Source organism: Benincasa hispida, chromosome 4 (genome assembly GCF_027475165.1).
Source record: "Benincasa hispida cultivar pf3 chromosome 4, pf3_genome.v1.1, whole genome shotgun sequence".
Taxonomy (NCBI): Eukaryota; Viridiplantae; Streptophyta; class Magnoliopsida; order Cucurbitales; family Cucurbitaceae; genus Benincasa; species Benincasa hispida.
This window is the reverse complement of record NC_143481.1, coordinates 52,366,569-52,390,136: the sequence shown is the minus strand read 5'-3', so window position 1 is coordinate 52,390,136 and position 23,568 is coordinate 52,366,569. Positions and strand designations below refer to the sequence as shown.

Below are 23,568 nucleotides of genomic sequence, written 5' to 3'. Positions count from 1 at the left end.
TTTTTATATTCTTTATTATATATTTCATCGAACATATATACATACAATATTGATGGCATTCAATACCCAATTAATATTTATTTGTGTTTTTTTTTTTTCCATCTACCAATAATAATAAAAGAAACCAGCAACTTATATATGAATAGATACTTTTGTGGAAAGAGAAGAATATTTAAGTAGAGAATGTGACATAATTGAGAGTAAAAACAATAGTGGGAGATTGACAAATAGAGTAGAGCCTATTTCTCTTAATTGTCTCATTACAAACTCAAATTTAAAAAAACAAAAAGAACAAAGAGAAATCAGTCCCTTATATGCAATGAAAATATGCAATACACAAGTTAAATCCAAGCTTATAATAAAGACAAAGATAAAGTTAAAGTTAAAGGTGACCCTAATATTAATACCAATTACCTCCCTTTCAAACTTACTTTTGGAATAACCAATCCCTTTAACCAAAAAATAAAGAAAAAAAAGGCTGTTGAAATTGAAACCAATTATTACAAGAGAGAGAGATGATTCCACATGAAATTATGACAATCATAGAGGCAGAAAAAACGAAAAGAAGGCTTCAATCAAAGTTGGAAAGAACAAAGAACAAAGGGACAGCCCATAAGAGTCATTATTGAGGAAGAAAGAAGGGGAAAAAAAAAGAAAACAAAAAAACCCAAATGGGTAAAATAAGAGAAATAGAGTTTTATGGCCATGAAAATGGCATCACTACTTGTTTATGTGTCCCCTAAGTTACATACATTTTTTTATGTGAATGAATCCTTTTTACTCTCTTACCAACAATCATCTCCGAAGTATGTTTGGTGACTGTATTTACACCTTGAAACTTTCAATTGTAATTATAAAAATTGAAAAAAAAAGATTAATAGTTTAAAAGGATTTTAGGAATGTCGATCGAGCCAACCAGGAAGTGGGTTGTCATAGAGGGAAGGAGGCTACCTTGGTCTCGACCAAGGCGGGTAAGTTGGGTCGTCTTCCTTCGGCCTAGTTTGTTTCCTAAACTTCTTTTTTGCGCTCCCGAACTCATGACTCTTGGCCAAATATTGTATAAGTTTGAAGGCGATTCTTTTATATAGTTTGAAGTTAAAGGGTATAATTGTAAATACAATTTTAATTTGGACTGATTTTTGCACTTTGGGATTTTTTGTTTTCTTCAATTCCCACCATGTTCCTTTCAAAATAATATAATGCGATTTCTCTGATTGTTCCAATTTGCAGAGAGTGATCACATGTTTGAAAAACAGAAATAATGGAGACATAAAATCAATCTAAATCTGTACTTGAAGAATCGGTTTCAAGCAAGAAGAATTTTATGAACATAGCATAGAGATGCTTTTTTTTTTTCCTTTCATTTCTTTTTCTTTTTAATCTTACCATTACAAAACAGAGAACCAAATCCGAAAAAACTGACAGTTACTTTGGAAATGTATGGCGGAGGAAGATTGAGAAGAGGACTAATTCGAACTCCATTGCCATTATTCGGTCCCAAATTCTTCCTGATTGAAGGCTTTTGAGAACACGAATTTACAAAATACGAGTTGGAGAAAGAAGATGAAGATGAGGATGAAGTTGATCTTCTACTACTGGAAATTGAAGCCTGTTTCTGCAAATTCGGTCTCTCCTTAGAAACCGATTGCTGTTTCGGATTCAAAGTGGAACCAGTTGAATTACTTCTGGAGAGAAAATGCAAGGATCGAATCAAACTTCTACTCTTGGAGCTTTCGCAATTGAGACTACTGCTTCGCTTGAACTGCCAGAAGGATTTCGATTGCGGTTTCTCATCGCCGTCGAAACTGGCGGATAGAAGCTCTTTAAGGCTCTTCTTCTCGGAGGAGACTGAGTTTCTGGATGGATCGGGAGGAATCGGAGGAATTAGAGGAGGAGATTGGTTAGGTTTAAGAATCTCTCTGTTTGGCTCGATCGATTTGGGGAGGATTTTGCCATTGGAGAAGAGTTCATCGGCGGAGGAGAGATCTTGCCGAAGAAGATTACCAATGCAGAAATCGAAATCGGATTCGAGAAGACTCAAATCCAGACGATCGCGATCGAAATTAGAAGAAGGCAACGAATCTGTTTGGTTCAGATCATGAGAAAACGAGATTCTGGGACTGATTCCTACTGTGGAAATCTCAGAGCAAACATCGATCGCCATTAGCGTTAGAGCTTCTTGGAATTCAAATCAGCAAAATCAAAAGGTTGGGAAAAACGAATTTGGGTAACAAAAGAGTCAGAAATTGCAGGTTTTTTTCAGGCTTTTTCCGGTGAGGAACATCAGCATTTTGAAGAGACCATGGAATCGAAGTAAGGAAGAACAAAAATCTGAGAATTACGAGGAAGGAAAGTGAAGAAAGAGAATGAAAGGTGTTGAAATTAAGCACCGAAAGGCTACAAAAAGAAGAATCCTAGCGAGAGGGAGAGAGGTTTCCAATGGAACTTCGAAATTATTTCAAGGAAAAAACTGCTAAAAATATTAAAAAATATCACAATCCATCTATCACAAGTCAATATTTTACTATTATTTATAAATATTTTGGTTCATTTTTTATTAATTTTTAATTCTTTTTATTTTAGATAAAATCTTGTGGATTTATTGGGTGTATATAGATTGAGTTAGATTGGGTTGATGTTGTTAGTCCAATCCAACCCAACCCAATCCTTACAATTCGGATTGGGATGTCGGATTATAAATTATTTTTTCTTATTATTTTAAAATATATAAATAGTATATGTGGTTTTATTAAAACTTTAAAGAAAGACAAACATCATAATAATTTTAAAAGAAAAATATTAAAAATTTACAAACTCATCCATCAAAAGTAGTTAAGCTTTAAATAAAGAAAAATATATATATATATATTCTTTTTATTATTATATAATTCGGTTTGGGATATTTCATCCAATCAAACCCAACAAAAATAAAAAAAAGTTCAACCCAACCTAATTTAAGAACAAAATTAATCCAATCAATTTGTTAGATAGTCCGAATTGTCGAGTTGTAGAGTTTTTTGAACAGCCCTAGATTTACTATGCTAAATAGGGCCAAAAATACCAAAATGGAAATTTTTTGAATCTAGCGTTACTAAAGCCTAAGATTTGGGTACTTTCATTAATAAAATAAAATAATATGATTTGATTTGATATGATATGATATTTCCTTATATGAATAGTTTAAGATTTGGTATTTTTTCATTAATAAAATAAAAAAATTATTAGTGATAAAAGTCTAAACTTTACTAATATTAGTAATTTTTTTAAAATATTGTTATATACTTTATTATTATTCCTAAAAATACTATCATAATAATTAAAAAAAATGGCACAAAGGCATTCAAATTCATCAACTCCACATTTTAATACGTTGTAGTTTTTTTTCTTCTTTTGTATAGAGATATATGTTGACCGATGAACATTAGTTGAGGTAAAGAATTCACATACAATGTATTTGAAAGTTTCTATTTTTCTAAAAAGACAAACGTAATGTAATTGTGTAGTTTAAAAATTATTGCAAAAGATATATATATATATATTTTTATTAGAAATAGTCACATTCAAATTCAACTTTATTTCAAAGATAATCACATGATATTTGTGTTTCAAGTTTTTCTTTCTTTCTTCTTATACCAAATTTTCAAAAATACCATATTATAAATATAACATAGATTCTATCCGGTATCCATTTCGATTTTGATTAATAGTTTTTGAAAATTATATTTATCTTTTTTTTTTTCTATTTTTTAGGATGATTTCCACTTTCAAGTACAATGATTGAATCCTAAGGCAAATTTCAAAAACAAAAACAAATTTTTAAAGCTATCAGACCGTTTGGTAACTATTTAGTTTTATGTTCTTGTTTTTTAAAATTACGCATATTTCATCCACATTTCTTACAAATACTTGCATCTTTCTTAAGTATAATGGTTGAATTCTTAGCCAAGTTCAAAAAACAAAAAGAACATTTTGAAAGCTATTTTTTTTATTTCTCAAAGTTTGGTTTGGTTTTTTAAACATTGATGAAAAGTACATAACAACAAAGAAATTTTGGGGTAAAGTAGTGTCCAAAAGCTTAATTTCAAAAGACGAAAACAAAAAACAAATTGGTTACCAAATGTGGCCTACCTTTTTAGTTTTCAAATTTTGGTTTGGTTTTTAAATCTATGGGTAAAAAGTAGATAGGAAAGGAAGAATTTTGGAGGTAGAGGTAATGTTTATAGGCTTAATTTAAAAAAAATAAAAAATAAATGTCCCGTTTGGTAATCATTTGATTTTTTGTTTTTGGTTTTGAAAATTAAACCTATTCCATCCACATTTTTAACAATGAATTGCATCTTTATTAAGTACAATGGTTTAATTCTTAACGAAATTTAAAAAAACAAAAAACAACTTTTTGAAAACTATTTTTTGTTCTCAAAATTTGGCCTGACTTTTTAAATCATTGGTGAAAAGTAGATAACAAAAAAAAAAAGAAATTTGAAGGTGGAAGTAATGTCCATAAATTTAATTTTAAAAAACAAAAACTAAAAATAAAATTATTATCAAATGGGATCTAAATAGTTATCAAATAGATTTATAGTTGTCCATAATTTCAAAAACTTTTATCTTTAGATTTTACATTAAAAAGAATAATTCGACCAATTTCACCTTATACCTACGGCTCGAGACATTTATGGCTATTTTTTTTTTTTTTAAAATTTTAGTCCTAATCTTTCCGCAACATCTAAAAAAAAAAAAAAAACTGTACAACCATCTTTTATGCAGCATAGTAAGTTGTTTATTTCGCACTCGGTAATCTCTCTTGCCACAAGATTTCTTTCCTTTTTATGCACTAATTTATTGTTGTCTCCATTTTTTGTTTCTTTCCTCTTTTCTATTTTGTTTATTTTAGAGTCGTTTCACCAAGTTCAAACCAATATCCAACTTTGTTCAATTTTTTTGTGTTAATAAATTGATAGATTTAATTTCATGTTTTTTGAATGCTTTGAATCTGGTATATGTGGTGCTTAAGTTATCTACTTATTTGTCATCTTTACGTTATTATGTTATTTATGACTCCAGGATTTAGATAAGTACACTATATAAATTTTCTAACTTTAGAGGCACCTCGATTATGTAATATATATTGTTCTCTCTAAAATGTTCTCCCTATGCCTATGAACGTAGCTAACATACTTATGTGAGTCACATAAATCTTTGTGTCGATCTCTTTTTGCTTTACATTTTCTATGTATATTTGATTCTCGATTCTTAATTCATGCTACTAATTTGATTCAAATTGCAGACCTTTATCAATTTATTATTATTATTATGTATATACAACATAAAAGAAGATATATATATATATATATATATACATACATACATACATCTATATACATACACATACATACATAAGCACACATATATTTATATATACACATATGTATATGTATGTATGTATATATATATACATATATAGATGTGTGTGTATGCGTGCATGTGCATGCATGTGTGCGTGCATGTGCGTGCATGTGTGCGTGCGTGCAATTATATGATTATAAATATATAACATATATATGGACGCATGGCTAAGTTTTATGTTAGAAATTTGATTATTATTTACTGAATGATAGAAATCTATTGCGGTTTATCATTGACAGACAATAATATTTTGTTATACTTAAAAATATTTTAAATAGTTTACCATTTAAAACAATTGTCCTAAAAATTTAATATTTTTGTTATAGTATATTTATTTTAAGTATTCATTTTGATACTTAGAAAGAAAATCTCATTTGATAACGTTTAATTTTTCACATAAAAAATTGAAGAATTTTAGTCCAGGTACATATTTAAAATTGTACTTAATTTTACTCTAAATTTAATTATCTATAGTTGTATTTGTTGTGAAATTGAGGAGCACAACCGATATTGAGAAAATATAATAATAAATAAGTAAATATTAATGTAATAATAAAATAAAATAACTAAAATTATGAAAATTTAGTGGAAATTTGAAGTGGATTTCTCACCAATATGTGTGATTTTAAGATTCAAATGCCACTATTTATAGGCAAAGTGGCAAGTAGGACGTGGTCTTACATAGACATCAAGCATGAATAACTACAAGGCACATGGATAACATGAAGATTGACACATGGCTTTTAGGACACTATGCAAAGGGCATCTATTTATTTTTATAATATTTATAATACTCTCCCTTAGATATCCATATATATATGAAATATGCCTCACTAAAACCTTACTAGGAAAAATCCAATGGGAAAAAACCCTAGTGAAGGAAAAAAAGTACATATTTCATATAATATATACAAAAAGAATATAATCTATTTACTCCTCTCATAAAAACATCACTTAAGATCTCTGAGTAGCATTCCAATATTGTACACCAATTTTTCAAAAGTTGCGGTTGGTAATATCTTTGTAAATGAGTTTGCTAGGTTATTCTTCGAACAAATTTGTTGTACAGTGATGTCACCATTTTCTTCAAGATCATCAATGTAGAAAAGTTTCGGTGAAATATGCTTTGTTCTATCTTCTTTAATATATTCTCCTTTGATTTGGGTTATACATACTGTATCATCTTTGTATAATATTGTTGGAAGATTTTCATTAGAAGACAAGTCACATGTTCCATGAATGTGTTGAGTCATTGATCTTAACCATACACATTTTTTATTAGCCTCGTGAATTGCAAGAATTTTAGCATGATTTGAGGAAGTGGTTGTTATGGTACGTTTCATTGATTGTTAGGGTATGCGGTAGCTATGTTTCATGGAGGTTAGATGAGTGCATGATGAGCATGAGGCATGGAGTAGGTGACTAAGTGTTGGCCGAGGGTAATGCCATGCGTTAGGCATGGGTTATGCGTTGGCTAAGCCTCATGTGAGGTTAATTGGGCAAGGATGCATGTGGCATATAGATGAGGCCTTAGATGAGTGGCTGTGACTATACATTGGTTTGGCAAGGGCTATGAGAAAGGGAAGCCAATCGATGACCTTGGGCAAGGCGATGGGCGCAAGATTCATTGAGTGTGTATGTTGGCCAAAAAGGTGTGCATCTGTATGTGCCATGCGATGGTAAGATGATGGTGAGCCACGCATTGGGTTACGGGATGATCACAACTTAACCACCAACTTGAATGGGCCAGCTGTCAAGGTTTGGAGAATTAAACCCACTTAGTGAGTGAGATGACAACCTAAGGTTTAAAGGGAGGAGTGCAGTTCATAGTGTAAAAAGAAGGCCCCAATTCAAATGGTTGGTTTAAGCAAACCATTTGTGCTATTGAGGTGATTCTAGAGCTATTTGAACGATTGATGAGTGTAATTGATGGCCCTTGATTGCTGAGAGGAAATTCTTGGAGATTTGAGTCAAAATCTGAAGGATTCTTCACGAAGGTCAGACTCTCGGATGAATCTGGGCCAGTGGTGAAGATTAAAGGTTTTCAGACAAACCAAGAGGAGTTCAAAGCTCAAATTTTAAGGTAATCAAGTTAAGACATTTGAAAACAAGTTTCTAGAGTGAAAATTTCCAAGATAAGGTATGAAAAATAAAGTTGAAATTAGATTTTGGTTGAACAAGTAGGTAGCTACAACTGTTGAGCAAGTAGGCAACTCAACCTAGGTAGGCTGCAGGTACGCATGAGGAGCTGGTTGAGTGCAAGGCGTGTGCTGGGTTGTGTGCGAGGATGTGGTGAAGGGTGCAAAGGTGTGTGGCGTGAGCTTGAGGCCGTGAGCGCAAGGTTGTGCTAAGTACCTGTTGGTGTGTGGTTGGTTGAACGCCTAAGACATACGTTGGCGCATGGGTTGATGACTGATGGTTGTATGGTTCAACCTTAGTACTTAAGGATTTTCCTAAGTATTGAATGCATAAGAAAGGTATGCGTTGAGCTAAAGGATGAAGTTTTAAGTTAAATGTTAAGCTCCTTTATAAGAGATATTCACGAAGAGACCAATAGCCTTGGCTAAACATGTTATGCATGTCCACAGAGTTAACGAAAATAGGAAAGGTTTATCAACCTTCAGAAGAATGCCCAAGGCTGCAAGTGACAAAAATAAGAGTTTTCTAAATGTTCTAGTAACCTATGCTTGCTTATTTTTAAAGGAATGTCTAAGATTGTTTCCAAGAAAACTAAGTTTTAAAGGGCTATTAACGCATGGTAGTTTAAAAGAAAGTTTGTGGAAGCACGTTGTAAGCTTTTATATGCTTTATGATAACAAGCATGCGTTTGAAGTTTATGTTTATATGATAAAGATGTTAAAGCTCATGTTTCATGTTATTATGCCTCCAAGTATACATGCTTTAATGATTAAGATTTTATGATGTATATGTTGAGCCCGAAGGACTATGAGAAGTTATTTGGGTAGTAGTACCTAAGGTATGACGGTACTTAGTTATTACCACGTGCACGTAGGTAGAGTTGACATTGGTAGTGTTGAGGTTGCTCCACACCAACTAAGGATGGACATTGAGAGATTGAGCAAAATGGTTCATTCTTAACTAAGGATACAGATGTTTAATGTTTTCAAGCAGTTTCATATTTTTAAGTTTTAAGTATGAGTTTGCTTGGCAGTTTTCAGTTTAAAGCATGATGTTTATATTCAATTGATCACTCACTGCGCTAGTAACTCATTCATTTAAATGTTTTCCTCCTCTCCAAGTAGTGGTCATCTCCCCAGAAGTTAACTGCATTGCTGCTCTACCATTCATAGACTCCAGTTAAAGCTCAAGATAAAAAGAAGTTTTAGGTGTTTACATGTATATGTCTGTACACATGTACGTTTATATTAGGGACTATGATCCATTGAACTCTGTTTCTGTATATATGTTGTAATTATGTTTTTTGTTGAACCCCGAGTGTTGCTGAAGTTGTTTTAGGTTCTTTATGCATATTGAAAATTGAGTTTTATTTCCAGGGTTTTCTAAGTAGGTTAAGGATGTCAGTTAGGCAGTAAGTGCCACAAAAGGTTGGTAACTGCTGCCGTCCCATTCTCTTTTGGATTAAGAAGGTACTCTGAGAGGGGCTGTGACAACAACATTAAGTCTAGATATTCTCAAAGTCAAAAGAAACACTTGAAGTTCCATGATCTGTGCCAATTTTCTCTTCGAGAGATTTAAAGAAGTCCGCCACATCCAAATTTATCATATGGGATGGGTCAAATGTGTCATTATACTGGTATGCAAAATTTGCTTCCACATTTTTCTCTTTTTCCTTCAGGGAAGCTTGATAGAGGTCAACTAATTGTTTTGACGTACAACAAGTACGTGACCAATGTCCAGTCATTCTGCTTCGGAAGCATTTATTTTCAACACTCTTTGAACTCTTATCTTGTGGTTTTTCCTTTGTGATCATCATTTTGTGTGGTTCTTTTGAAATTTGAATGATTAGAACGACCACCACGAAAATAATAATTATTTCTTCATCTGCCACGGTCACGACCTTGACCACGACTACGATCTCAATCACGATTATTAACATTCATAGCATTCACTCCAGGGAATTGTATTATTCTAGTTGGTCGAGATTTGTGGTTCTTCATCAATAACTCGTTATTTTGTTCGGCCACGAGAAGACATGAAATTAGTTCAGAATATTGTTTAAAATCTTTCTCTCGATATTGCTACTGTAGGAGCATATTCGAGACATGAAATGTAGAAAATGTCTTCTCTAACATACCAACATCAGTAATTTTGTCTCTGCATAACAACAATTTTAAACTGATTTTAAATAATGTGGAATTGTAATCACTTACTGATTTAAAATCTTGTATCCTTAAATGCATTCACTCATAATGAGCTTTAGGAAGAATAACTGCTTTTTGATGATCATACATTTCATTCAAATTTTTCTACAAGATACGAGGCTTTTTTTTATTGTAAGATACTCTATTCTTAATCCCTCGTGGAGATGATGACGAAGAAAAATCATAATTTTTGCTTTGTCCTGACTGGATGTCATATTTTCTTCTTTAATTGTTTCTCCCAAGTTCATAGCATTCAGGTGAATTTCGGCATCGAGCACCCATGACAAATAATTACTGCCATTAATGTCAAGGGTTGCGAATTCTAATTTTGTAAGGTTTGTCATGACAACACTTTATGACCTACCTTTAGCGATGGAAACAACATGAGCTCGTACTGATATCGTCTTGTGAAATTGAGGAGCACAACGAATATGGAGAAAATATAATATAATAATATATAAATATAGCAATAACCAAATAAATAATTATAACATAATAATAAAATAAAATAACTAAAATTATGAAAATTTAATAATATGAAAATCTCATTAAAATTTGAAGTGGATTTCTCACCAATGTGTGTGATTTTTATCATCCACCAGATGTCACTATTTATAGGCAAAGTAACAAGTAGGATGTGGTTTTGTATATACACCAAGTATGAATAAGTACAAGACACATAGACAAAATGAAGATTAACACGTGACTTTTAAAACACTAAGCAATGGATATCTATTTATTTTTGTAATATTTATAATAATATTTTCGTTAATTTAATTTATTATTTTAATTAATTGAAGTTTTTTACCTTTCAAAAGTATATGTAACCTTTACATTCTTTAAAATGCTCCGAAAAATCGTGATTCATTATTATAAAGTGTTTTTTTTTAATTTAATTATAATTTAAAATGAACTATTAATAACCATTTGTTTTTTAAGATTTTTTTTTTCTTCAGATAATTACTTTTTCGTGACCTTTCAAAAATCAATCGGACATTTATACTTTTTAAGGTTGCTTGGAATTTTGTTATTTCATTATTAATGAAGTGATTTTTAGTTGATTATTTATAAAGTTATTTTCTCATACTTTTAATTATAACTAGTGATCAGACACTGCATCGCACGTGATTTTGTAGACATAATTTTTTAACGTAAAATTTTAATACTACTAAATGAAATATTTTTATTCATTTCAATGAGTAAGATTTGATATTTTAAATTTGTAATGTAAGATGAAAATCTCTTAACATGAATTGTAGGGTAAAATATATATTCTGATTTAATAGACTTTTCATTATGTTTAAATGTAATCTGATTACCTTAAATTTAAAAGTAAGAAAATTATATAAAAATGAAAAAAATAGATGGATGGATAAAATTAAAATTCATATATATGATGTAATTGCAACTAAAGTATATTTATTAGATTTTTCTATTTAAGTTAAGAAGTCATTGTATTTTTTTTTTTTTTTGTTGTTATTATTCTTTTAAGTTTGTATAAATGGCTAGGTCCGTAACTGTTCTATTTAATTTACATGGGTGGGGTACGTTAGTTAAGAATTTGCAAATTTTTTTCTTGTTTGTAAAAAAATGATTATTATTATTATATATTTTTTACAATTTTATCATATATTTATAGAAATGATGTATGTTATATTTTAAATTGTAATACAGATGTCATCTCTAAATTATTTAACAAAGAAAGTAAAATACCATACTTGTTTAATTGATTTTATAATTTATATTAACATTCAATGTTTTTTAAAATATTTATTTTCATTTTTATTATTTCTATTTTTTTCAAAAAGAAAAGTTAGTTGAGATTGTTTTTAAGGAAGTTACTATGGGTTTTTTCGTGTGTTACATGGAATATTTAAATTAGGCAATTAACCGTAGGAGCAATGGAAGAGTAAAATAGTAATTATAAAAAAAATAAAAGGACGGTAAACAAAGATTCTCCCATATTGTCCCATTTAATATAACTAGCTAGTCTAAAAATACTGTTGATAATTGGACCAAATCGACGGCGTCATGACAATGGAAGAGAGGGGACCGATGTGATGTAGCTTGTGCTGAACCAGACAACGAAGAGAAGAAAAAAAAACTAAATACAATATATTTTGTAGATACACAACCCATATATTTAGTAAAATATATTTACATTAACAATTTATATATATATATATATCATATCTAAATTGCCAATGAAATCTCAAAGCAAGTCCACCCTAACAATTTAGTGCAATTTCTTTTTTGGTTGTTAATAATTGGCCACCATAAAAATTTATATCTCTCCATTTTTTCCCATCTTTTTACTAAATATCCTCCCTTGGTTTCCTTCTTTCACAAAAAAAAAAAAAAAAAAAAAAATCACCTTGATCCATAAAAGACTTCATTATGAGAGCCTTGGGTGTTGGTGACAATAGAAATCCACTGCATAAAGAAACCAATACAATAGATATATGAAGGAGGATCGAGACCATTATAAAATAGAAAAAAGAAAAGAAGAAGATAGATATACAAAGGAGGATCGAGACCGTTATAAAATGGAAAAAACAAGAAGAAGAAGAAGAAGAAGAAGAAGAAGAAGAAACTCACTTTGATCCATAAAAGACTTCCTATTTGAGCCTTGGCAATTATAATGTGATGGAATGTGTCGAAGTGATGCAATTTTGTAGAGGGATATATCTATATGAAGTGATGTGTCAAAAGAATTCGAATTCAAAAATAGAAAATAAGGAAAACTATTTACACAAAATAGCAAAATTTAATCTAATAGAAGTCTATGAAATCTATCCGTGTCTTTTTTTTTTTTTTTGCTATTTTTATAAATAGTTTGTCATTTTTTCTATCTCTTAGAATTTTCCTAATAAAAATTTTGATAATTAATTAAAAAAAAAAACATCGTCCGGACTATATAGTTAAATTTTAAAGTAAATGAACTAAATTGTTATAGAAATTACATTATTGTTACAAATTTGAAAAGTAAAAAAAACTAAGAGTATGTTTGATTTAACTTTTCATGTATTTACTTTTGAAGATAAATCATTTTGGAAAAAAATTGAAGTGTTTTGGCAACAAGTCAAAATAGTTTTGAAAACACTTCCAAAGTGTGTATTTTAAACCATTTTTTATCAACAAATTTTAAATAAAAATGATTTTATTTAAAAACACTTTTTTCTTTAATCACTTCAAAGAGGACCTAAAATCTTTATAATATAAAATTTAGGAATTAAATTGTAAATGATCAAAATTGTTGGAAAGCAAATTTAATCACTTCAAAGAGGACCTACAGATCAAAAGCGTGTATCATCCTGCTACTTTTATGGCCTCTTGCAATGGACTTTCTCTTCCTCTAAGGCTCCCGCTATCTCTCTTTGGAAAGCAAAAGTGCTTCCCAAAGCAAAGCTTTGTGTCTGGAGAGTGACCCCTCCTTTCTATTTACAAGGATTTTGGTTGCCATCACATCTATGAGGGTGTGGATGTAGACAAGATTGAGAAGTTGATCGGTGCAAGGTCATCACTATCTTGTGGTGTCTTGGAGCTATCGAAATTCTATTAGCATCAATTCATCAAAAGGTCGCTTAAGCAGTTTCAAAGTAACCCAAATTGGGTGGTGGAACCTGTAACATCCCGAATTTCAAGAAAATTTAAGTTAATTATTTAAAATTATTGAGTTTAAATTTTCCTTTCATTTGGAAAATTGAGGGTTAAATTGAAATAATTGAAAAACTTTTATTGGTTAAATTGAATTTAATTGATTAGATATTCGAACTGATTATCTTGAAAATATTGAATTTTGCTTCCCTTTGATTTTGGATTTTAGGGCCAACTTAAAAAAAATAAAATAAAAGAGATAATTAATGTCATGTGATTTTGAATTGATTTAAATATTTAGAAGGATTTAATTTATATCAAATTGATGGATGCCCCTTTAATTTTGGTTTTTGAAGTTGAAAAGTTAATTGATTTCTAAATTTAATAAAATCTTTGGAGATTTTGGAGATATTGTGATAAAATATTTTATTTATCTTTTCAAAATTTGGAAAAAATAAAAGAATTGAGATTTTTTTTGAAATTAAATGAGAGTGAAAAGAGGTAAAAAAATTGGGGAGAAAACAATTCGGTTTTTTAGTGACAGCTTCCACAAAATTGTCAATTGCCAGAGTTTGAACCATTGGATCGTGCTCAAATTTGGTCAGTCTGTTCGAGACATATAGAGTTTCATTTTGGACGGTTTGATCGTAACTAGAAATTCCCATTCTCTTCCATTCTTGCAAACCCTCTTCATACAAGACCTTCACTACCAGGCCGCTAGCCTAAACAATTTATGCCGTCCGAAAGCAACACACGCTGCCTATCTATGGTAGCCACAAGTCGACGCGCCGTTGGCCACCATTGCCCCGATCTTTTCTGGAATTTTGAGGAAAACCTTGGGTAAGACTTATGTTTCCTTATAATTTGGGTGGTGAAGTTCATCCCTTTGATTTTGGGTTAAATTAGTAACCTCTCTTTGGTTTTAAACTTAGATTCAAGTTTTGGAAGTTTTGAGGAATTGACCATCAAGTTAGATACCATTTTGTTTTGTAGAAAATTAGTGAAGATCGGTAAGCTTTGTAAATTGTTGGATAGTTATTCTTTTGGATTGAGAGTAATAGTGGGAAAATTAAATATTTTCAATTCTCCAAATACATTTAATTTGATAATTAAATGTTAATTATACATATATAATAATCCAAACCCTAATTTGAATTTAATATTTCAAATTCTCTCAACATACTATTCTAAGGTTTAATCTATTTACGAGCTAGTAGAGGAACCTAATGAACCTACATATCATGAGTTCTAATGATTTGAGATTAATTGGCTAAACTCTTTTAATCCAAATTAATCAATGCTCGTTAACTATTGGGGCACTCTAAAGCCCAGTAGTTGCACTCTCCTCACTATAGATATATTTCTGTCCACTTGATTTACCATAATTAGTAAATCGATCCTTCACAGGTTGTTCGAAATTATAACTGGGTCAAAATTATCGTTTTACCCATGTTACATCTTACTTCTTAAGTCTCCACTGATCTACTAATGAACAATTGGTTTATGGTCCTACTGATAAACCGAGTCCCTCTCAGCCATAGAGTGGGTGGGCCCCTTATTCAAGATTGGGATAAAATACTTAAGGGAACAACCTATCTACCATCCTTTAAATCGGGTAGGAGCAAATTCAATTTTGCAGGACTATATCCCTAGTTATTTACCCGGTCTTACCTCTAAAATGGGAGACTTATTAAGCAGCTATGTTGAGCCACTCTCAGCATTGTAGATTAAAGGATAATTTTGAATAACTAGGAGTTCATAATTAGCTCAGGATTGAGATCGAGTTACCTTAGGTCATCGAGTTGAAATGGTCAGTTTTAACCGTAAACAGTGATATAAAGGAAAGTGACTATTTCATGGTCCAGTCTTATGCAAACATCTTTTCCATAGGATGCCTCCACTTGCATGTCTCCACATGAATGATTTCAAGATTACATCGTTTGTATCAAATACTTCCAGGTCACATCCAAGATAAGGTACTCAACTTTATCCTCTTACTTATAAACTGTTTTGGCTATATACTCAAACTTGATCCTCTTTTATGTCTCTACATAAAGTTTAAGTATTCATGCTAGTCAGGGTTCGTTTAGTTTACATGTACAATAACAACATTATTAAATGAACCTTAATAACAACTTTATTGTAAATATAATAATTTAAATATTACAAACTGCAAGTTTTAGGACATACAACCCAATAGTAACACTGTTGACTAAAGAGATTAATATTTCATAGGATGACCGTATGTAACTCAATCTCTCTGAGTGATTTATGGACTCATGTCTACGAGGCTATCCTTTGATTTGTATGATGAGAGATGGCTCGAGTTGCCGACTCAATCAACCTACCATTTTGAGGACTTGTCCAAGTGCAGAACTGGGAACATAACTACACAAGATGGAATTTACTCTTTGCTGTCTTTAGAATAAGTAGATGAATGGTTTCCTTAAATGCTAGTTCTGAGTCTTGGAAAAAGGGTACTTGCCCTCTCATTGGCCTGAGAGGGACTAGGATTTATGGTAGGACCATAAATAGATTGTTTATTAGAGAGATCGGTGGTACTTAAAGAGTAAGAGGTAATTACAGGGGTTAAACGGTAATTTGACCTAGCTATAATTACGAAAAACTCGTGAAGAATCGACTTACTTATAGTGGTTAAATAGGGACACAAATATATTCTACAATGCAAAGAATGTAGTTGTAGGTCTTTAATGGAGTGACCCATAGTTAATGAACGACATTAACATAATTAAAGAGTTTAATTAGTTAATCTTTGATCATTGGAGCTTCTAATCTGTAGGTCAACTAGGTCTCCCTTGTAGCTTGTAATAGGTAAAGAAGAACTAATAGTTTTGAAAGAATTTGAAATGTTCAAATTTATTAAAGGGATATTTATTAATTATAAATGATATAATTAAAATAATATATACAGATCCATTATTATGTAAACTTAATTTTGGATAAGATTCATAATTAAATTTATAATAAAAGGAGACTTTTTGTATTTGAATAAGATTCAAATATGAATTAGATTCATATTTAGAATTAATATGAATGAGATTCATATTAAAATAATCTACAGGTTATGAAGGAGATATATATTTGAGTAAGATTCAAATATTTAAATTAAATGTATTTGAATTAGATATTTAATTTTGTAAATTAATTTAACTAAAGCTAGCATTAATGTTTCTTTGGAAAGGATAATTATTTTCGTTAATTTAAGTCAGTATAATTTAATTTAAATAGAGAAAATGTGATGTTGGTGGTTTTTTGGGAGAGGAAGTTTTTTTTTTTTTTTTGTGTTGTTGGTTATTGTACAGAAAAACTCCTCCACATGTTCTTCTCCTCTCTCTCAATGAATTTAACAGAGAAGCGAGTTCTTTGTAAAAACTCTTGGAAGAAATTCAATTCCTTTTTATCTCTTTTAAAAGGTAGTTCTCACAAATTGGTCCTTGCTAGACTTTTTGGTGGCATCTTGTTACTGTTTATGGAAGAAAGTAAATCACCAAAAAAGGGTGTCGAAGAAAGACATTTAGAGGCCAAATCTGTATGCACGTTGCCCATTCATATAGTGACTTATGTAAAAGGGTAAAAGTCTTAAAACTTAGAAAGTAAATCAGATCTCATTTTCCACCAAATAGATTTTATAAAGTAAGTCAGCTTTCATTTTCCATCAAATATTAGGTTATTTGTCATTGTATTTCCGTTACTTTCTTAATTGATTAATAGTTACAAATCTTAAAAGACTCCTAATATCCAAAAAGAGAAAACCATTCAACTAATTGTGGATGTGGAGGCTTACACTTCTTAATAATAATGTCAATAAAAAGCAAAGTAGATGAAAATTGGTTAATAATTTCAATTAAGTTTTGGACACAATTAATTAAAAAAAACCGTAGATTTGTAAATAAAATTAGGAGATGAAAATTGGTTAATAATTTCATTGTATTTAGGCATTTTGTTGGTTGTAAAAGGTGTGAGTGAGTGGAATTATGTGGTGTTAATGGATGGGAGTAGGTGTCATTTTGTTGTAATTTTTAATATAATATTTAGAAATTTTAATATAATGTTTCTCTCTCACCAAACAGTAACCATGCAACTTCTTCTTCTTCTTCAATCAAAACAAAAAAACAATTGCAGAGCAGCTTCACTCTCACTTGCAAGCTACCAAACTTTTTATTCTCTGTAATCTAAGTAAGAGCTACTACCAATTACCATCTTGTTTTATTTAACACTCCAATAATAATCACTCAATTCTCTCATGCCTTACAAAATTTAATTCTTTTCTAATTTTTGGATTAACTAATCTCATCACTTTAATTTTACTTCCTGTAATTTAATTTAGAAAACCCATCTCAACCCTTTTTTCAATTAATTTATGAACCTGAGTAACAAATTATTATTATTATTATTTGAAATGAATATGTGTTTATTTGAAATTAAATAAATGAAAATATAATAATTAACCAAATTAAACTTGAAGCAGCGGTTAATGATTCCTCTTATTTTTACCAGCAACGGCTATGAGGCAACCGGCAACCGGCAACGGCTATTTTTTTTAGTGTGGTCGGTGAAAAGGGGGAGCGGCCCCTCTGCTTCACTCATATAATTTAAATTTTTTTTCACTCATACGAGAAAGCTGTATTCTATTTTCTATCCCTTTCGTATTCTCATCTTCTCCTTCCAAATTCCCCAAATTCCCAATTCCAAATTCCTTTCTGTGCAGCAGATCGAAGACCTTAAAGCATTCAGATTCCTCAATCGCCGACGTAGATCCTCTCCGATCTGCTTTCAATCCGCTCCTCCAATGTTCCTCATTGACTGGTTCTATGGCGTCTTGAGACCGAGGGAGGCCAAGATCCTCTTTCTCGGCCTCGATAATGCCGGAAAAACCACCCTCCTCCATATGTTGAAAGAAGAGGTTTCAATTCATTTCTTCCATTTCCCTTTATTCCATTTCTGTTTTTACGATCTGGGTATAAACCATCTGTTTTGTTTCATATATTGTTCTTTGTTTCTTTCTTTGCTTGTTCTAGAGGTTAGTTCAGCACCAGCCTACCCAGTACCCCACCTCCGAGGAGAGGGGTATTGGAAAAATCAAATTCAAGGCCTTTGATTTGGGTGGACATCAAATCGCTCGTAGAGTCTGGAAGGATTATTATGCCAAGGTAACCGACAACGCTGTTCTTCTCAAACTCAAGCTTTTTCTATTTCCATTTCTGTTTGATTTCTTTGCTTTTGTGGTCAGTATTTTGGGCGTTAGCTTCTGTTGAGAAACCAATTTCCTATGAAATGAAGAAGAACTACCTCTCAATGCTTGTACCTTTTACGGCTTCTCATATGAGTGAAGTAGAGGGGCCGCTCCCCAGGCACAATTAATTACTTTTCAAAATTCAAATTCAAATTTCTTTTTCCTCTTCTTCTTCTTCTAATTAAAATACTAATTGCTTGAATTATGTTCTTCTTATTTTTGTTTATAATTATGGATTTTCTATGTAACTCTATTTTTCTCTTCTTTCATTTGATCTATGGATGGTGTGTAATTAAAATTATTTGATCTCTTCCTTAATTTTCTTCTTCTTCATTATTAGGTTCTAATTAATTCTCTAATCAATCTTCAACCAAAATGAGGCGATGAAATCCCAAAATTATGCACAACAAATTGAGGAACATTCATTCCTACGCATCGGAATCCGGTGGTAAGTAAATTGGGGAACATTCATTCCTACGCATCGGAATCCGGTGGTAAGTAATTTACCTTTGTTTATTGTCTTCAATTTTAATTAATTAACCTTAATTATTGCACCAAGCCTTTCCTTGCTTAATTAATCGTGATTATTATTCTAATTATATATAGAGTATGAATTCATATCGACATCCCTGGAAAGAGGGATTTAATTAGGTTTTTCCTGTTACATTCTCTCTTTCATTTTTTTTAATATGTGACTTTTTAGATTGTTGTTTATTATTATAGTTCTCTTTTATTTGATTCAGATGTGGTTTGTTGTTAATTATATTTGGTTACATTCTCTCATTTATTTTTTTTAATATGTGACTTTTTAGATTGTTTTAATTTATTATAGTTTCACTTTTATATTTTATTGATTACTTTTATATTTTATTTGATTCAGATGTGGATTGTTAATTATATGAGTGATGTTTTAGTTTCACCTTATTGTTATTCTTGGTAGATTTTTTTTTTCTTCTTTTAAAGTAGAATATTGAATTAAATTTCTTTGAGACTAAGTATAATTTATTTAATATTTTTTTGCACGGATGGTTTAATTGTTTTCACTCGTGACATTCTTTTGTTTGTTTGTTACATTGTTTCTACTATGGATTCGATTTCTCTTATCTCATAATGTGACATTCTTTAATTAGTTCCATTTTTGTATTCTCTATTTTATTAATTTTTGGTATTTTTTAAATTTCACTTTTTGTTCTCTATTTTAATTTCTTTTTTTTATTCTTCTAGCTTTATTTGGTCCGGTTCCACTAGTAAATTTCAACATTATTATTTCTAATGTTATTACTGGATTGTTTCAATTTCCCCCTCTTCTATGATCTCTTTTTGTCTTTTAGTTTTTAATATTTTGGGTTATATGCTAAGGGTTCAAAAAGTACCTTTTCCTTTAGAGTGTAACATTATCACTCCCTTGTCTTATTAGTTTCACTTTTTTAAATTTATTAGTTTTGTGTTTAATGTTACATATTATTGTAAGTCTCTTGACAATGTTAACTTTTTGTGTGTTTTATTATTTTTGGTACTTTCTTCTCTTACTTATTTGATTATATTGTATTTCTTTGGATGTAGCATTTATTTGTACTGTCATAGTGGTCATTTGCACTATGGATGGTTCAACTATATCTTTCATCTTTCTTTTCGTATTCCTTTTAATATTATTATATTTTTTGTACTTCTTTGGTAACCATTTGGTCATTTTTTCTTTTGGCATAATTGCAATTTGCACTATGGATGGTTTTTTTTCTAACAATATGTGTCATCTTGAGTATCAGTTTTTGTATTGTTATTTATTTTTTGGTACGTTTTTATTTATTCATTTGGACATTTTTAGAAATAGATTCTTATGTGTTGGATAAATGTAGAATTTATTTATTATTAGACATGCCTTTCCATTAATGGATAAGGTTTTAATTTGTTTTCACCCTTAGTCTATGTTGTGTTGTCGTTTTTGTTTTATTTTATTTGCTTTTTACCATAATTTGGTGGGGTGCGCACTCTTCAAATATCCTCATCCAGTTTCACATTATTCTTTTCTATTTTATTACTCTTTGTACATTTTTATTCTTTTCATTTAGTATTTTTTACAGAAGATATTTTATATATATTTCTTTCGGGCCCAAGGTGAAATAACTATTTATCTTGTTTGGCATGGATAGTTTAATTTTTTTTCACTCTTTCTCTTCCCTCTTTTGATTCAATTGAAGTATTGGGTTCTATTGTTTTGGCATTATATGGTTTGCTCAAAACTTTTCACTTTCTTTATTCTCTATTTTATTATTTTTGGTGTATATATATATATATATATATATTATATATATATATATATTACTTTACGCATTGGTTGAAAAAACTCACTTTCTCTGTTGTGTGACATATTCTTCTAGTATAATTATATTTTGTTCTCTATTATGGATTATTTTTGGTATATTTTTTCTATATGGATTGTTCTAATCCATATAGAAATCTTTATGAAATTTAGACCAATTATGGATGATTACTCATTTAGTTGTTTAAATAGATTATTATATTTTGTTTCATTTATATCAAATATAGTATTTATTTTTCTTTTGGCATGGTTGTATTTATATAGTTTTGTATGCACACTTCTCTTTTGTGTGAGTGACATGAATTTGGTACATTTGTTTGTTTATTTAACTATGAATGAGCTATCATTCTTTCTCTTCAAAATAATTCATTTATAAGCATATGTATTTCTTGACTATTATTTGTTGATTTTTTTGCAAAATATTATTTTTTTGAAGTACTATATTTCTCTTAGTTTTATCATTTTTTGGTTCTAATTTTTAATTCGTCACTCCCTCTTCTATTTTAGTTTACTTTGTGTATTATTAGTTGGGATATTGTTTCGTTAGTTAAATTTGTGCAAGCACATCATATTTTTATAATATATTTCTTTGGTATATTGCTTTAGTTTTACTTTGTGCATAATATTTTTATTTGTTATATTGCTTTGTTAGTTATTTAATACAGTGCATTGTTGCACATCATATTTTTATAATATGTTTCTTTTATGGGACTTTATTTTAGTTCTACTATTATCAATATTGTTTGAATTATAGATTGTTCAAATAATTATCATTTTTCTCTTCTAGTGTCCATCATTAGTTTTTTATATTATTTTCTAATTATAATTTTTCTCTTCTAGTTTCACTTTTATATTTTATTTGATTCAGATGTGGACTGTTCTAATTTGTAGATTTTTATATGTGTGATGTTCTAGTTTCACTTTATTGTTATTTTTTGTAGATTTTTTTTCTTCTTTTAAAGTAGTATTGAATTAAATTTCTTTGGGACTGGAAGTATAATTTTTTAATACTTTTTTTGTCCGAATGGTAATTGTTTTCACCGCAAATTTTTCGTGACATTCTTTTGGTTGTTTGTTGTTTCTACTATGATTTTTTCACTTTCTCTCTTCTTCTGTTGTCTTATAATGTGACATTCGTTAATTAGTTCCATTTTTTGTATTCTTTATGTTATTATTTTTTGTATTTTCTAAATTGCACTTTTTGTTTTTTCTATTTTATTTGCTTGTTTTTATAGTTCTAGCTTTATTCTTTTTTGTGTGACTATACAAGGGTGAACAGTCTTACCCTTTTCCTTTTCTGTGAGTTTTTTTTTTTTTTTTTAATTATGGATTGTCCAAATTTTTATCACTCTCTCTTTTCCTTATTAGTTTCACCTTTTTAAATTTATTAATTGATTTGGTAGTTTTGTGCTTCATTTTACACATTTTCATGTTCTTTCTATGTGTTTTATTATTTTTGGTACTTTCTTCTTTTACTTATTTGATTATATTTTATATCTTTGGGATGTAGCTGTTGGATGAGAAATTTTGAACTGATTACAAGTCACCACGTCGTTTGCTAAATTAACGACGAATTTCTAAAATCATTGACTTTGGGTCAGATGAGAAGACCCAGAGAGAATTCACTAACAAGCGAGGACTCCCAAGACTCCTGAAGTTGCACTCCTATAAGGCAGAAGACTCAGACACAAATACTCTTCCAAGGCTTCTACTTCAAGCTTCCAAGACTCCTGAAGCTGTATCCTAGACTTGACCTTTGAAGATACAAATACTCTTCTAAGACTTCTACTTCTAGCTTCCAAGACTCTTGAAGTGCACTCTAAGGCTTGACCTTTGAAGACAAAAATACAACAAGACTTCTACTTCAAGCTTCTAAGACTCCCAAAGCTACACAGGAAGGCTTTTTGACCTTTGAAGACATACTCTTCCAAGACTTCTACTCCAAGCTTCCAAGACTTCTTCTACAAGAACGTTTGGTGCTTTCCTTCTTCAAGTCGCGCATCTACCAAACCGAGAGAGAATCTGATCAAGTAATGATCGAACCACATTGCATCAAATCAACTCCAACTACACCAACTTAAGTTCAACTCCACGAAACACATTTCTCCGGAGATCTCGTATGGCTTTGGCACGCCCAGTGAGACCTTTCTACCTCTCATCTCTCTCTCGTCATCCGAGTCAAGAAACCTACAGATGGCATCAAAGAAAGTTGCATGAAAAGCTACCACCGTCGCAAGCAACACTTACATAAGCTCTATCATCACGGAGGAAATCTGGGGCCAACTGATGGAATTTCCTAAAGGCGGAATCGTCATCAGAGAAAATCCCTTATTTGAAAACTATGCTTCTGTTACTGATCTATCAGAGAAGGAATCACATTTTGATGTAGTGTCGGTCATTATGACTGACGTAATGACTGAGTCGACCATGGCAGATCTGAGGTAAAGATAAATCTCTTAATGGAGGAGCGAGATCATGAAATCGATGCTTTAAGAAATCAGATACATGCTCGAGATACTGCTGAATCAAGTCAATTCGAAATTAGAGCTTCTGAAGTTTAAATAAAAGCTCCTCATCGCAAGAGCCTAAACTGCATGATGCTTATAACCCGCATGAGCTTAAAATGTGAACGGACCCTAAGAAAAAAA

At 30.5% G+C, this 23,568-nt stretch overlaps 2 protein-coding genes across 2 annotated transcripts; one reads left to right on the top strand and one right to left on the bottom strand.

The window, feature by feature from the left end:
• Positions 1-1,320: 1,320 nt before the first annotated feature.
• On the bottom strand, positions 1,321-2,500 carry LOC120076333 (uncharacterized). The gene has a single exon (XM_039030128.2). It carries the CDS (start codon positions 2,162-2,164, stop codon positions 1,361-1,363), a length of 804 nt encoding a protein of 267 aa, XP_038886056.1. The 5' UTR covers positions 2,165-2,500; the 3' UTR covers positions 1,321-1,360.
• A 15,467-nt stretch (positions 2,501-17,967) lies between these two features.
• Positions 17,968-18,864, top strand: LOC150036804 (small COPII coat GTPase SAR1-like). Its single transcript, XM_090312554.1, has 3 exons — positions 17,968-18,270; positions 18,386-18,517; positions 18,598-18,864. The coding sequence occupies exons 1-3, from the start codon at positions 18,157-18,159 to the stop codon at positions 18,610-18,612; spliced, it is 261 nt and encodes an 86-aa protein (XP_090168680.1). The 5' UTR covers positions 17,968-18,156; the 3' UTR covers positions 18,613-18,864.
• The last annotated feature ends 4,704 nt before the right edge of the window (positions 18,865-23,568 follow it).

Coding starts and splice junctions, on each gene's coding strand:
- LOC120076333 (XM_039030128.2), bottom strand. CDS start 2,164: ATGGCGATCGATGTTTGCTCTGAGATTTCCACAGTAGGAATCAGTCCC.
- LOC150036804 (XM_090312554.1), top strand. CDS start 18,157: ATGTTCCTCATTGACTGGTTCTATGGCGTCTTGAGACCGAGGGAGGCC. Junction 18,271..18,385: donor TCCATATGTTGAAAGAAGAG/GTTTCAATTCAT, acceptor TGCTTGTTCTAG/AGGTTAGTTCAGCACCAGCC.